Here is a 12971-nt window from a genome sequence, read left to right as displayed (position 1 = left end):
GCTCAACCCTACTTAATGCACGTGATCAGTGCTGGCACTAACTGCAGGCATTGGCGCTGGTTCTGTGCAGTATAATACAAAAGAGACCTGCTGGCTATAGTAACCGCTCAACTCCTGGGTGTCCGCCATATTTAAATACCTGACATCCACTGTAATAGCACAGTAAAATCAGTATTAAACTAATGATAGTAGCATTCACGGTGACTTCTACACTTTCCAAAGATGTCTTTTTCAAATTCTTCATTGCAGTTCCACTTTCATGAAAATCTGGATTTTATTCTTATGCACATTAGCGTAAAAGAAATTTAGGGACATTTCTTCTGTTGAAGCTTCGCTCTCTACTTTAGATAACCATCCATGACTGGTACCCAGCTCTGCCCCCCATTACATGATTGACGTTTGCTGCTTTAATACACTTTGTCTGCAGTTAGGGGTTTGGTTTTCTAACGCAGAGAGCGAAGCCCGAGCAGGAAAATAAACACCCCTAAAGCCCCTTTCAGTCAATTTGCATAATAATAAAATGCAAATTATCACAAAAATGGAGCTTCAATGTAGATCAAGAAAGGAATCTTTTGAAAGTGAGGAGCAGCCCTAAGGAACTGTCATTAGTTTGGTACCAATTTTCCTGCTGACGTACTCGCTTGATTGGCTTACTTTATGTCTATATTTTGCGCCATGTTGATATACATTGTCTCATTATTTATTTTATTTTAAATTTTATTTTTATTGAAGAAAAAGGAAAAAGAAAACAAGGATACTAATAACACGCCCCAGCAGTAAACCCAAAACGTGACATGAAAGGATAGACATTGTACCAATAATCAAGAATACAGTACAAACAAATGCACAATTGAGGGAGAGAACAATTCCAAGTGGTACAAGGGAGGAAAAAGGAAGAGAGGGGAATGGGGTAGGGAGAGATAGGGGGAACAAGGAAATAGTAAGAACAACAACGACAAGAAAGCAAAAACACTTATCTATGTCCAGCTCGGCTTTTCAGCAAGTAAAGTCTAAATCCATGTCAAAAAGGCAAAATACAGATGAGGTGCCCAGGGGTGCAGCTATCACTAACTCACTCAAATAAAGAGAGCTTCTATCAAGGAGTACCAGTGGAGGGAGGCAAGATCCGAGGTGGAAGGTCTCGCCCATTCCCCATATAGGTAGACCACAAGGACCATTTAGACTGAAACTTAGAAAAGGTGTGCCCTTTGCTGGCCAACATACGTTCTAGAGTGAAAGCTAGAGTGACGTGATGGGTCAGCTCACGCACAGTCAAGCACAATACAGATTTCCATTGACAGGCTATCATGGACCTAGCCGCTAGGATTATTTGACCCAAAACAACATGCGTACCCGTGGGGAAAGAGCCAGGATCCAGAAAATAAAGTGCTAACCCTGGGGAAGGGGGAATGGAAAGTCCAACAACGGAAGACATGAACTGAAAAACTTCCACTCAGAACGCCTGTATTGGGGGGCATTCCCACCACATACGAATGAATGAGCCTACACGACCGCAACCCTGCCAGCACAGCCTTGAAGTGAAGGAACTCATGCACGCCAGTTGTGCGGGAGTCCTGTACCAACGCAACATAATTTTTTGCGTCATCTCCCAGTGAGAAGCACCCTTCGACACACGTCTGACAAATCCAAACGACTCATGCCTTTCCGTCAGGGGAATAGATCTAAGTCAACCTCCCAACTCAGTAGGCAAAGGGGCTTAACCTGCGTGGCTAGGGTCGATATCTTGACTCCTTATAAGCCACTCTGTTGTTCAGTTAAAAAGGGTTTCCTAGGCTAGAAATGCGGATGACATATTCTAAAAAGGGCTAGGTATTTCTGCAGTTCTCAGCAGTGAATGGAGCAGGAAGCAGACAGCTCTGTTTTGTGTAGTGGACAGACAGACCAGGTACTGCAGATAAGCTCCTTTTTAGTTGAATGGGACCTAAGTAGTAATTCAGTGTCTGACTGGTGTCATACCCCCACATATCTAATATTAGTGACCTATCTTTAGGATAGAGATATAATGGTGTTTGCTCCCAGCTCCAGAATAACATAGAAAAGATAAAGTGACACTCACATGTCAGAGATTGGCATCTTGGATGGATTAACAAATCGGATCCTTCCAAGTAAGTGCACGGAGAAAGATTCCCTCGGCCAGATCGTTAGCAGTAAGACAATAAGAGGCATATGGAGCCTCGAAACGCGTAGGCTATGTTTAATCCCTATATGCTTACTGCTTTTTAATGGAAGAAGGTATCTTCGTAATAAAAGTGAAGTTTTAAATTAACAAAATACATCGGACTCGGAGTGCTGGATTATCCTAGTTGTTGTCTTCTCTTTAGGATAGGTAATCTATGTTTCTATCCCAGAAACTCCCTGTAGACTTTTTTTTTTTTGCTCAAAAATAGTTTTCAGATCTACTGTTCACTGATATTTTTGGAAGTTACTATATATTATACATAAAGAATCAGTGTGGTTTTTGTTATATCTTTTTTCTTAACATACATACATGCCTAATATAATTGCCTTGTTTGGACAAAGCAGTTTTCTAAGAAGAACCTAATGATTTAGTATTGGGTTAGGCCTATCCTTCACTGTTGTACATCCATTTTGTACTTTAGGCTGTCATTGTAGCCTTGCGTCGGGTTAATTAAAGTAGGACTTCTAGTGATCCGCTCTTTGCTAAATGGGTGGAAGCCAAGTGTCTTTGAGCCAAAAGAAATGTTTTGTGAATGACAACTTCACTTACGATAAGAGATAAAGATTTTTTTCTGGGTCCCCTCGATGGCTAACATGTAATTTTTTTAATCCCTTCTGTCAAAAGTCACACACAACAGTGCAAGATCATGCTTTTGTGAGAACAGATTTCTACATTGATGATGGATTGACTCTGGCTCTGTTCTACATCTCATGTTTCTGCCAAGTATTACTCTTACCAGAAAAGCGTAACATTCCTATTTGCCATAATTTCTCTGAACTCAGCGAAATTACCACTTGTGTACAGAGTGTTGAGTTTGTGGCTTGGCTCAATTTAGTACTGTAATTGGGACCTACTGTCCCCTGAGGTTTAACGTTTGTGGTGCATTTATTGCTTTTTTGTCTTTTTAATTTAGTGTAAGGCGTGATATATGATAAATTGCTTGTTGGGGTCTGAATAAAGCAAACTTGTAACCTGTATTATATGTCTATATGTATATGCAGTTTTTTAGTTGATGGCATCACCACCAAAAAATGTGGGTGCAAATTGTCCTTTGTCCTGACTTTTAGAACCATGAGTATAAAACTAAATAAATAAAAAGAAGCTGGCACTTCAAAATAGTAAAAAAAAAAACTAAAAACAAACTATATTTCATATCACTCAAGCAACATTTCAGTCAGTTTTTGTGACAGTTATAAAGCTGCGCCTTATGTCAAAAATGTCAAGCATAATATACAGATGTCACTTTCAATAATCTGTTCGCATGAATAAAATAATGATTCCATAATGATCAAAGTGTCTTCTTTTTTTCTTTTTTTTCTTTTTTTTTTTTTTTGTAACACAATATGTACAATGCAAAAAGTCACCAAAAACAGAGTAAGGAGAAAAGATGGTTAAACTGAATTTTTAAAAGATATAACTGAAAGGTGCGATAAAATATGACACAGCAAGGCAAGAGCAGTGTCCACTAATGCACAGCACCCGTTATGGGGTAAGAAAAATTGTAGGGATGTTGGAAAGTTAAAAAAAAAAAAAAAAAAACTTAGCATAAACTGTGATGATCTCCATGGAACAGATTTATGGGTCAGAAATGTTCCACCAATATTAAAAGATTAGCCAGCCAGAGGATAAAGTTTTGCCAATTCGATCAAAGGACACTTGCCTAGTGCCACATCAACAGAGCCTAGGGACTCATAGTCAGGCTGAAACAGTAAGGGACGAACAAAACTGTATCACAAATAATCTCACAAATTGACCACACGTGTTTCTCTGTAATCATCAAGGGTCTGATACAAGTAGCAGTAAAAACTGTTGTTGATCAATACAATGTTTAGCAGTAAAAACTGCTATTTAGGTAGATGTATCACACCATTAGTATATATTGTTGGTGCAGTATGACTGCTCCTGGTGCTGGCGAATACTCCACTGAACTTTCACCACCAATATACTGATGCTCTGTCACAACCCCCATTGGATCATAGCCAATCCAAAAATAGTGATCTGCCCACTGCTCACACCCAGTGTGATGTGCATTCCCATGCTGCCTCCCATAATAGATCCGCAAACCAAGTAGGTACAGACCTGAATGAGAACCGCAGCTAACTACAGGACATGGCCACACAAGGTGCGGCCTAGGAACCTCTGTGGAGGACACAGCCAATAGTGGGAGTGAGTTTATTAATGTAGGAGGAATGGAGAGTGCTATGCAGGATAATTATATACTACTAACTTGTATCCTACTGGGGTGATATGCAGTGCAGCCAAAGAACTTGAAGAGAGGCCAAGGAAAAGTGATCAAAGATAAAGGTTCTACAAAAATGATTATTGGAAGATGAATGCTACGTGTACCATGGGGGTACCAGATACCATATTCTCTTACATATGTGCAGGGCGGTGGTGTAATTTGGAACGGTAGCTGTGGTGGCCGCCATCTTTAAAGACCTGGTATCAGCCATAATATTATGGCAGAAGTTGGGAACGGGTTAAAAGTTAAGTTTTAACCATTTTTTTCTACTTACTCTATTCTCTGTAACTTTTTGGTACGTTAGGAGTAACACTTCTATTTACGGTGACTCTAACATATACAATACATTGTCATATATAATGCTTATTCTCCTCACATTGTGAACAAAAGATGTGAATATACAGTAAATATAACTACTTGTCAATCGCCCTTTAACTGTATACATATGGACTTCCCTGCCTTTCCAATTGCTGTATACACATGGCTTTATGAACACGGCACTTTATTAAACCTTGATGTGGGTTGTGATGACCAGTTTTTGGATGAACTATGTAGAGAAATCCTACAGGTTGCACGTAGTCTTACAGATGTTGATTACACATATGTGGCCCAAAAATGTCTGACATGTTAAATCCCACTAAGCCAGGTCCTGAGTTATGTTTAAGAGTCTTTAGTTTCTATTAATTCAACTGTGGTTTATAAACACTTTACCATGTTGCTCAATAGTAACGCCTCAGCTTCCTATCTGCTCTGATCAGACACCATCCTAATTTTCTTTTTTTTTTTCTCTGTGCTCTACTATAATTCCCATTACACCTCCTTACAGTACCACATGGGCCGTTAGAGACAGTGCTATCTTTACCTGTTAGGGAACATTGTAATTATGTTTCTCTAATAACAATCAGTATCCTGTGTAATCATCAGCTATAGGTAGTGATGGGCATTTTATTCCCCCCTGTGGAGAGCCGAACAGCTGATAGACGTGAGTGCTGGATCTCAGACCTACTGTCGGTAATTGATGCCCAGAAATAATGTTTGGCAAACAGCTGCTCTCTTCTGGGAGATTTGCCGAACGTGTAACCAATTTCTTGGCATGTTGGAGAAGGTTGTTACAGATTATTATTTTACCTGTTTTGATTAAATATAGTAATAAACTGCAATCTGTGTCTCTCTCTTTTGTTTTAGGGCACAAGATCACTGGTTATGACAAGCATGTCCTCTGAGTAAGTCTCTCAACTTCATTCTTATTTTTTAGTTTATGATGTATTGTACAGCAGAGTTTCCATTGTAAAATAGTACTAAAGTGAATGACCTGGGTCATCTATCAACTGAAAGCCTATGAAAGCGACTGTCATTCAAGACTTGCTGCACAATGCTGACAGTGATCAATATAACAAATGATCAAACCCCCATAGTTCTGGGAACATTGTAGCAACACAGGTTCTGTTTCAAGATCAGATCATTGTTTTATCTCTGACAATGGTTTCCAAACTGTAAATTGCTAATCCCTGGTGGGTTGTATGAAGACTGCCGAGAGGTCATCATGAGCTATCAGGAGTGAATAGGCTGTGCAGCGCTGAGCCCCAGTCTTTATATTGCAGCTGATAAACATCAGCCTACAGCGGTGGGACCAGGGGAAGGGACTAAAAAGAACAAACACTTATACTTGCCTCTCCTGGGCTTCTGGCAATGCTCAGACATCCTTTTCAGGTCTCTTGTGTTGTGAAACGCACTGAGGCCTATGATTGGTCTCAGCAGTCACATAAGGTCCTCTGACATCATAACACTGGGTCAGCGCCATGTGTGACGTCTCAAAGGGCCTGAAGATGACGTGAGGTGCCAGCAGGATGCAGAGAGGTGAAGGTGAGACTAGATGAATATCAATGTCTATTTTCCTCATCTCCCTTGGGCCTCCACTTATTATAATCTGAGGTGTGAGAAGACCCCAAAGTACAATAATTCAATTAAACGAACAAAGGGAAGGAGGATTTACATGTAATCTCATGAATATTAGTCAAAGCGAATCTTTTGAGCTTCTCCCATCTCTACTAATTATGGTACCCGAGGTATTCTACTGTGTGAATATGCTGTGAAGCATCATACTGTGTGAGGCCCCTGTGGAGTACTATACTATGTGGGGCCCCTGTGGAGTACTATACTGTGTGGGGCCCCTGTGGAGTACTATACTGTGTGGGGCCACTGTGGAGTACTATACTGTGTGGGGCCACTGTGGAGTACTATACTGTGTGGAGCATCACACTGTAGGTGCTACTCAGGAGTATTATACTGTGTGGGGCCACTGTGGAGCAGTATACCTTGTGGAGACACTCTGGAGCATTTCATACTGTGTAGGGAGCACTTGAGAACATTATACTATATTATGTGGGAGGGCCACAGGACAGGAAACTGCAAGATACATCAGGGATGTAGGGGACACACACATTTTTCCAGTATGGGACCTCAAAAGTTCTGATGGCATAATAGAATAAAAGTAAGATTTATTTTTTTTTCTCCCTTATTCCATAGTGGATCCTGTCTTTGTGCAAAGTTTGGGACCCACTGATCTATATATAATTGTGTATGTACAAGTGTGTGTTTTATTACCAAGTGTGTTGAAGGAATATTGTATCAATAACACTCGTTTAGCGACTTTCATGTAGTATAAGCAATGCAAGATTATCTGCAGCACACTGCTGGTGCTTCCAATAATCAATAAAACTGATTGTAGGAAGGATATCAGTAGCAAATGTATATCAGTAAATGGGGATGTAGTGTTTATCGTCAATTGCCATACTTATTCAGCCGGGATGTTGACTATGTAATACAAACTACCAAGATAGATTGATTAGTATGGCCTGTACATTTGAATTTACGGTTCTTTTCCCTTGTATTAGGGACTTTTTTGAGCTACATGAGAATTCACAATATTGCCCTAAAAGTATTTTTTATACAGGCTTATAATAACCTAACTCTTCTCTATTTAGCCTCTTTCTAATATTACAGTGGTGTAACTATGAATGGTGGGGCCCCGTGGCAAACTTTTGATATGCCCAATAGTGACCCCTGTATACAGTATTATGCTCCATAGTGGCTCCTGCAAACAGCATTGTGGACCAACCATGAACGATTATTATACTCTGGGGTCTTTTCAGGTACCAGAGTATAATAATCGAAGTCCCATGGGAGGATACAAACATAAAAATCACTGTTACTTACCTCTCCCTGGCTCCAGCGCACTCCCTGCTGAAGAAAAACCCCTCCTGAGTATAATTATAGTGTTTGTGAGGTTCGTGGGACCACAACCTTACTTCCTGATCACAGCTCCTGCTCACAGCAGCCTCTGCAGAAGGGGAAGCGCTGGCGGCCATGAGCAGGAGGCAGGATCAGTAAGTAAATAGGGCCCGTTACCTGCTGGAGTTACTCCAGCAAGTAATGGCCTATTAAAAAAAAAAAAAAAAATCTGTATCAGAAGCGGCTACCGCCAGGTCCCCTGATGTCCCGAGCCCTGTGGCAGCCTCTACCGCTGCTACCCTGGTAGTTACGCCCCTGTACTATTACTACTATTCTATTTCTCTGAACCAGATTCCTTTTATCTAACAGTCAACCCTACATTTTAGGTACTCAATGAACTTTATATCTGAGCACACAAATACTGGCTGGTGACTAGTTCATACAGCTTTATGCTGCTATATACTACCCTTTTTACCTTTTGAGTCACCCTCTGTCCTCCTGGATTGTATCATGCCATCATACAATGTGGCAGTAGGGCAGATTTACCAAATGATAATTCCAAGAAGGCTCCAAAATTTCACCTGGGCATGTTTATCTGTGATTTATGTAACTCAGATATCAGATTCAGGTAAAACCTATACCGAACATTCACTGTCTCATCTGGACAATTCCCGATTAGTTGTATTTGTTGACTGCATGTGATTAGCAAGGACTGGATCTCTAAGTAGTTTACTGTGTGGGTAGAGTCCTATTCTTGCATAGAGGGCCATCTTTCCATATAGGATTAGCCTTAATATGTAAATTAGAGAAAATCACTCTATATGTTTAGACTCTTTAGAAGATTTGATGCTAATTCTTCCCCTTTTTTCTGTTATATATCAGTCAGATATAACAATTGTAACATGTTCTCTCATGCCATCTCAAATTTACAGTAAAATAACACATGACTACTCTGGTAAAATTGTTGGACTCTATTTTCTATTTTTCTGATTTCTTTTCTTCTACCATCTTTGTTTTTTTGTTTTTTTTTAACTTCTTCTTCCCGTACTTATTTTCTACTTGATGTGGCCATATCCATTATATCCTCGATAAACCTTATGATATTACATTGCAGACACGTTATGCTGGATTCACTCCTGCGCCTCAGTCTCCGTTCTCAGGCTTCTGTCTTCTGCAGACAGAAAACGGAAATATGACAGATTGTGTCCTGCCATGAGTGCCGGTGAGGGTTTCATGCTCTATGCGGCGAAACCGTTTTTTTTAAACCGGACATAAACTACTGCATATCCGACTCTGTGTCCGGTTAAAAAAAAAAAACCCGGTTTCGCCAAAACGCTTACCGGCGCTCATGGCCGGACACTTTTCAAACCCTTGAAAATGCCTGCAGATTTCCGTCTCCTGTCCAGTTTCGGGCAGGAAACGGAAACCTGAAAGCAGAGACGCCAGGCGCAGATGTGAACGTATCCTTTACTTGTACTTCTTACCAGTGCATCAATATACAAGTATGCTCTGTTTTGTTTAGTTTTCTTTTTTTTTTTTCTTTCTCTTTTTTTTTTTTTGGTGGGGGGGTGGGACCAATAAAATGAGTTTAAAAAGCAGAAAATGGCATGTCACAGAAAGACTAAGCTAAACTTCTAACTAAATGCTTTAATACGTTAAACTTATTTAACTGTTGGTGAAAATACGGTGAAAAAACATAATACTTTGTCACTCCACATCTCTTTTCTGTATGAGATGGCAAGAGAAATCTGAACTATATTTATTCAGAACAATTTTTTTTTTTTTTTAATTTTAGATGAAATTTCAGCAATTCTACTGTATTTTTTCCTCGCTCGATCTCATATATGTTTTTATTGCAGGTCTTTTATTCAGCCATGTTAATAAAACCTCAACAAATTGCTTGTGGCAGAAGCTATTACAGTGTTTTAATTTACTGAGGTAGAAATCCCTAGTGTAATAAGGCTGAAATAGTTATTAATGGTGTATAACATTGAATGGCTGTACAGGCGTCTTCTTTGTCCCACATTTAATTTACTGTCATGGGTGTAAGTACTGTGTGTGGTAGAGGGGACAGTTTCACACAATTGGAGTTGTAAGTAAAATACTGACCTCCAGGACACACAAGGAAGGATGGTGTTGAAGGCAAAAGAAATGAAGCATAACTTAAAGGAAATACTTTCACTGGAGAATCAAACACACCCCTATCTTAAACTGCTTTATCTCTTTAATCTGTTGATACTTCTGCTTTGCTGAGATCCTTGTGGGTCTGTTTTGGCATGTCTCTGTGTTACATATTAATGTTCTTCCAAGCATTATGTAGACGATGCAAGAAGACCTTGAGATAACATCCAGCTTGCAGTCATACAGTTAGCATATTGTTATACAGTACGTGTGTGTGTGTATGGATATTTCCCAATACTTGCAAAGTGGCTATTGTGTCATAGTGCTTCTTAGGGCATACTTATGTCAAAGGAATATTGGCAGTTAAATTAATGGAGGTTAGTCCATATGAAATAAAAAAAATTATAACATTTTATAGTATATTGTCTGTATCAATTACTTACAGTTTTTAAGATCCCTTCTTGAATTTATACAATTGGAACGTGGTTCCGTCTAGGGAATAGTAATATGTCTTGGTGATGTGTTGGACACACAGGTAAGAGATCTCTCATAACTGGTGTATCGAGCTGCGTGTCCATTGCATGACTACAACAGATATTTATCTAGGATTTTGCTAATGGAGATTACTTTAGAATGACAGTCTAAGCAGTGATGTTAAAATCCATCAAGAATTGATACAGAAAACATACTAGAGTTTAAATTGTTTCACCATACAGTGAACCCAGGATACAAAAGACTTGAGGAGTTTCGGAGGATAGAGAATAATAACAAAGATGTAAAATTTAATTTAATGTGTTATTCCCAATTTCACAAATTGCTGTTGAGATGGAAACAACTACTCCCTACCCCTACAGCTGTAACCTACAGAAAGAATCAAGCAGTGTTGTGCTGCACCGTTTCTCTAACTCCAAAAGAGGAGACTGGGAGCTATGGAGACATGATAGCACAGCTGAACTGTGATGTTTCTATAGCTTCCAATGCAGAAATGGCATAGCTATATGTGTTATTCTGTTTCTGTAGCTCCCATTCTCCTCTATGGGAGTTATGGGAACAGTGTACAGCAGCAGGGCTCAGTTGTTCCCATGAGTCCTGCTCTGAGGGTCATGACTTGGGAGGCATTATATCAAAAAACACCAACCAACACCGAAGACCTCAACCTTTCCTATCCCCAGCTCTGCTGCAGTCCTTGGTGGTGTCGGCCATCTTCAATGACGTCCGGACGTCACATGACCTGGGGAACAGGTCCCGGTCAAGTGACGTCATGGACGTCACACAACTAGGCCCGATGCCTTTATGGAGCGTGGAGATGTAAGTAACTGTGTTTTTTATGTTCCCTTACCTCTCCCGGGCCTCCAAAAAGACCCCCGAGTATAATAATAGTGTTTGTGGGGCCTGTGGCGTCACTTATTGATCCTGGCAAGGGTCCTTGCCAGGATCAGTAAGTAAATAGGACTCGTTACCGGCTGGAGTAACGGCCTATTAAGAAAAAATAAATAAATGCAGCGATAGCGGCTGTCGCCTGGCCCTTAATGTCCCAGACCCTGTGGCAGCTGCTACCCCGGTAGTTACGCCACTGAGTGCTTGGTCATGTGATGTACAGTCCATGGTTATGTGATGGATACACAGGTGCACAGCTCATTAGCAGATAGATTACTGTGCTATAACTATAATGGGCTGTGTATATAACATGACCTTGGACTGATTTTTATCCACTAGGAGAAAGCTGAATGAATGACAGCAGGCAGAGATCTAGAAAACTGTGAGCAATTGATACAGAAGGTATATTGAAAAATGGTACAACTTTTCATTTTACAAACAAAAACATTTATTTAGCAATATTTTTCTGAAACTGGAAATCCTTTAACAAGTAGTAATGTTAAAAATCATTTCAAATGCTAGAATGTAGTACAAGAAGTCATAATTTTGGACGGATGCTTAGTTCGGCGAATCAACACGATAGGGTTTAAATCTGGGCTCTGGGCAGGCCAGTCCAGTCGGTTAATCTAATTGTCACTGTACCAAGCCATGGTAGACCTTTCTACATGACAGCTGGTATTGTCATCCTGGAAGTAACATTGGTCTGACCCATAGAACTGCCATAATGTAGGAAGCACACTGTTATCTAAAATAGTGCAATAGGCATTGGCATTGCGTTTACCATGCACTGGGACCAAAGGTCCCAGTCCATACCAGGAGAAACACCCCCAGACCATAACTCCACCTCCGCAGAAATTTACAGTGTATTAAACAATAGAAGTGAGGACGCTGCTCGCAAGAGCTTACATTCTATGGGGAAATAGGGAGACACGAGGTCATACGGCTTCTTTGGTACAATGGTCCAGCCACCTTTTAATAAATAAGGTCATATAACTGAAGCTTTATGAACCCTTCACTAGCTTGTATCTGTGTATATACAAGCTACTAAGTGCACGGGGTGCAGGGTAACTTCTAGATGGGAGAGGTCAAGTTACGTTAGTGTAGTGTGTATATGTGTAGAACAATTAAGTCAGTGATACTTTTGCAAACCCTTTAACCGGTTAAGGACCGCTGGCCGTAAAATTACGGCCAGTGATCCTGGTACCTAAAGACCGGCCGATTGTAAAAAAACGGCCGGTCTTTAGACTCCATTTTAGAGGGGATCGCGCGTCCCCCCGGCGACAGTCCCGCCCCCACTACCGGCGCGGGACTTGGTGAACATGCCGGGGACCGATCTGATTGGTCCCCGGTCACGTGATCGCTGTGACAGCAAGTCACAGCGATCCGTTCTATTTACATTAGTGACGGCTGCTTCTAAGTCTCCTCCTTCTCCTCTTCTTCTTACACTTAGTTTCTTTTGTGAGGAGAAGAGAAGAAGAAGCGATATCTTAGAGCAGCAGCTGTCACAAAGCACTATACTTTGTTTCCACTGCCCAAAAACCCATCGATCACCCCATCCACTGCCCCAAAACCCCTAATTCCCACCCCATATCACCTTATACATAGATCATATATATATATATATATATATATATATATATATATATATATATATATATATATAAATAAATATATATATATATATATATATATATATATATATATATCTATCTGTATATCAGATCTAGATAGGGAGATATATCTATATATATATATATACCCACCATATAGGTGTATATATATATATATATATATATATAT

At 40.1% G+C, this 12971-nt stretch overlaps 1 protein-coding gene across 1 annotated transcript in view; it reads left to right on the top strand.

Moving 5' to 3' along the window:
• The window catches only part of MCPH1 (microcephalin 1), a 185859-nt gene that overhangs the window by 37893 nt on the left and 134995 nt on the right, over positions 1–12971 (top strand). The window contains exon 10 of the mRNA XM_075269543.1: positions 5628–5665. Coding sequence (XP_075125644.1) covers positions 5628–5665 — 38 coding nt within the window. The remainder of the gene's footprint in view (positions 1–5627; positions 5666–12971) is intronic.

Source organism: Leptodactylus fuscus, chromosome 3 (assembly GCF_031893055.1).
Source record: "Leptodactylus fuscus isolate aLepFus1 chromosome 3, aLepFus1.hap2, whole genome shotgun sequence".
Lineage (NCBI taxonomy): Eukaryota > Metazoa > Chordata > Amphibia > Anura > Leptodactylidae > Leptodactylus > Leptodactylus fuscus.
Note: the sequence above shows the minus strand (reverse complement) of the source record. Positions and strands in the feature narration are given on the sequence as shown.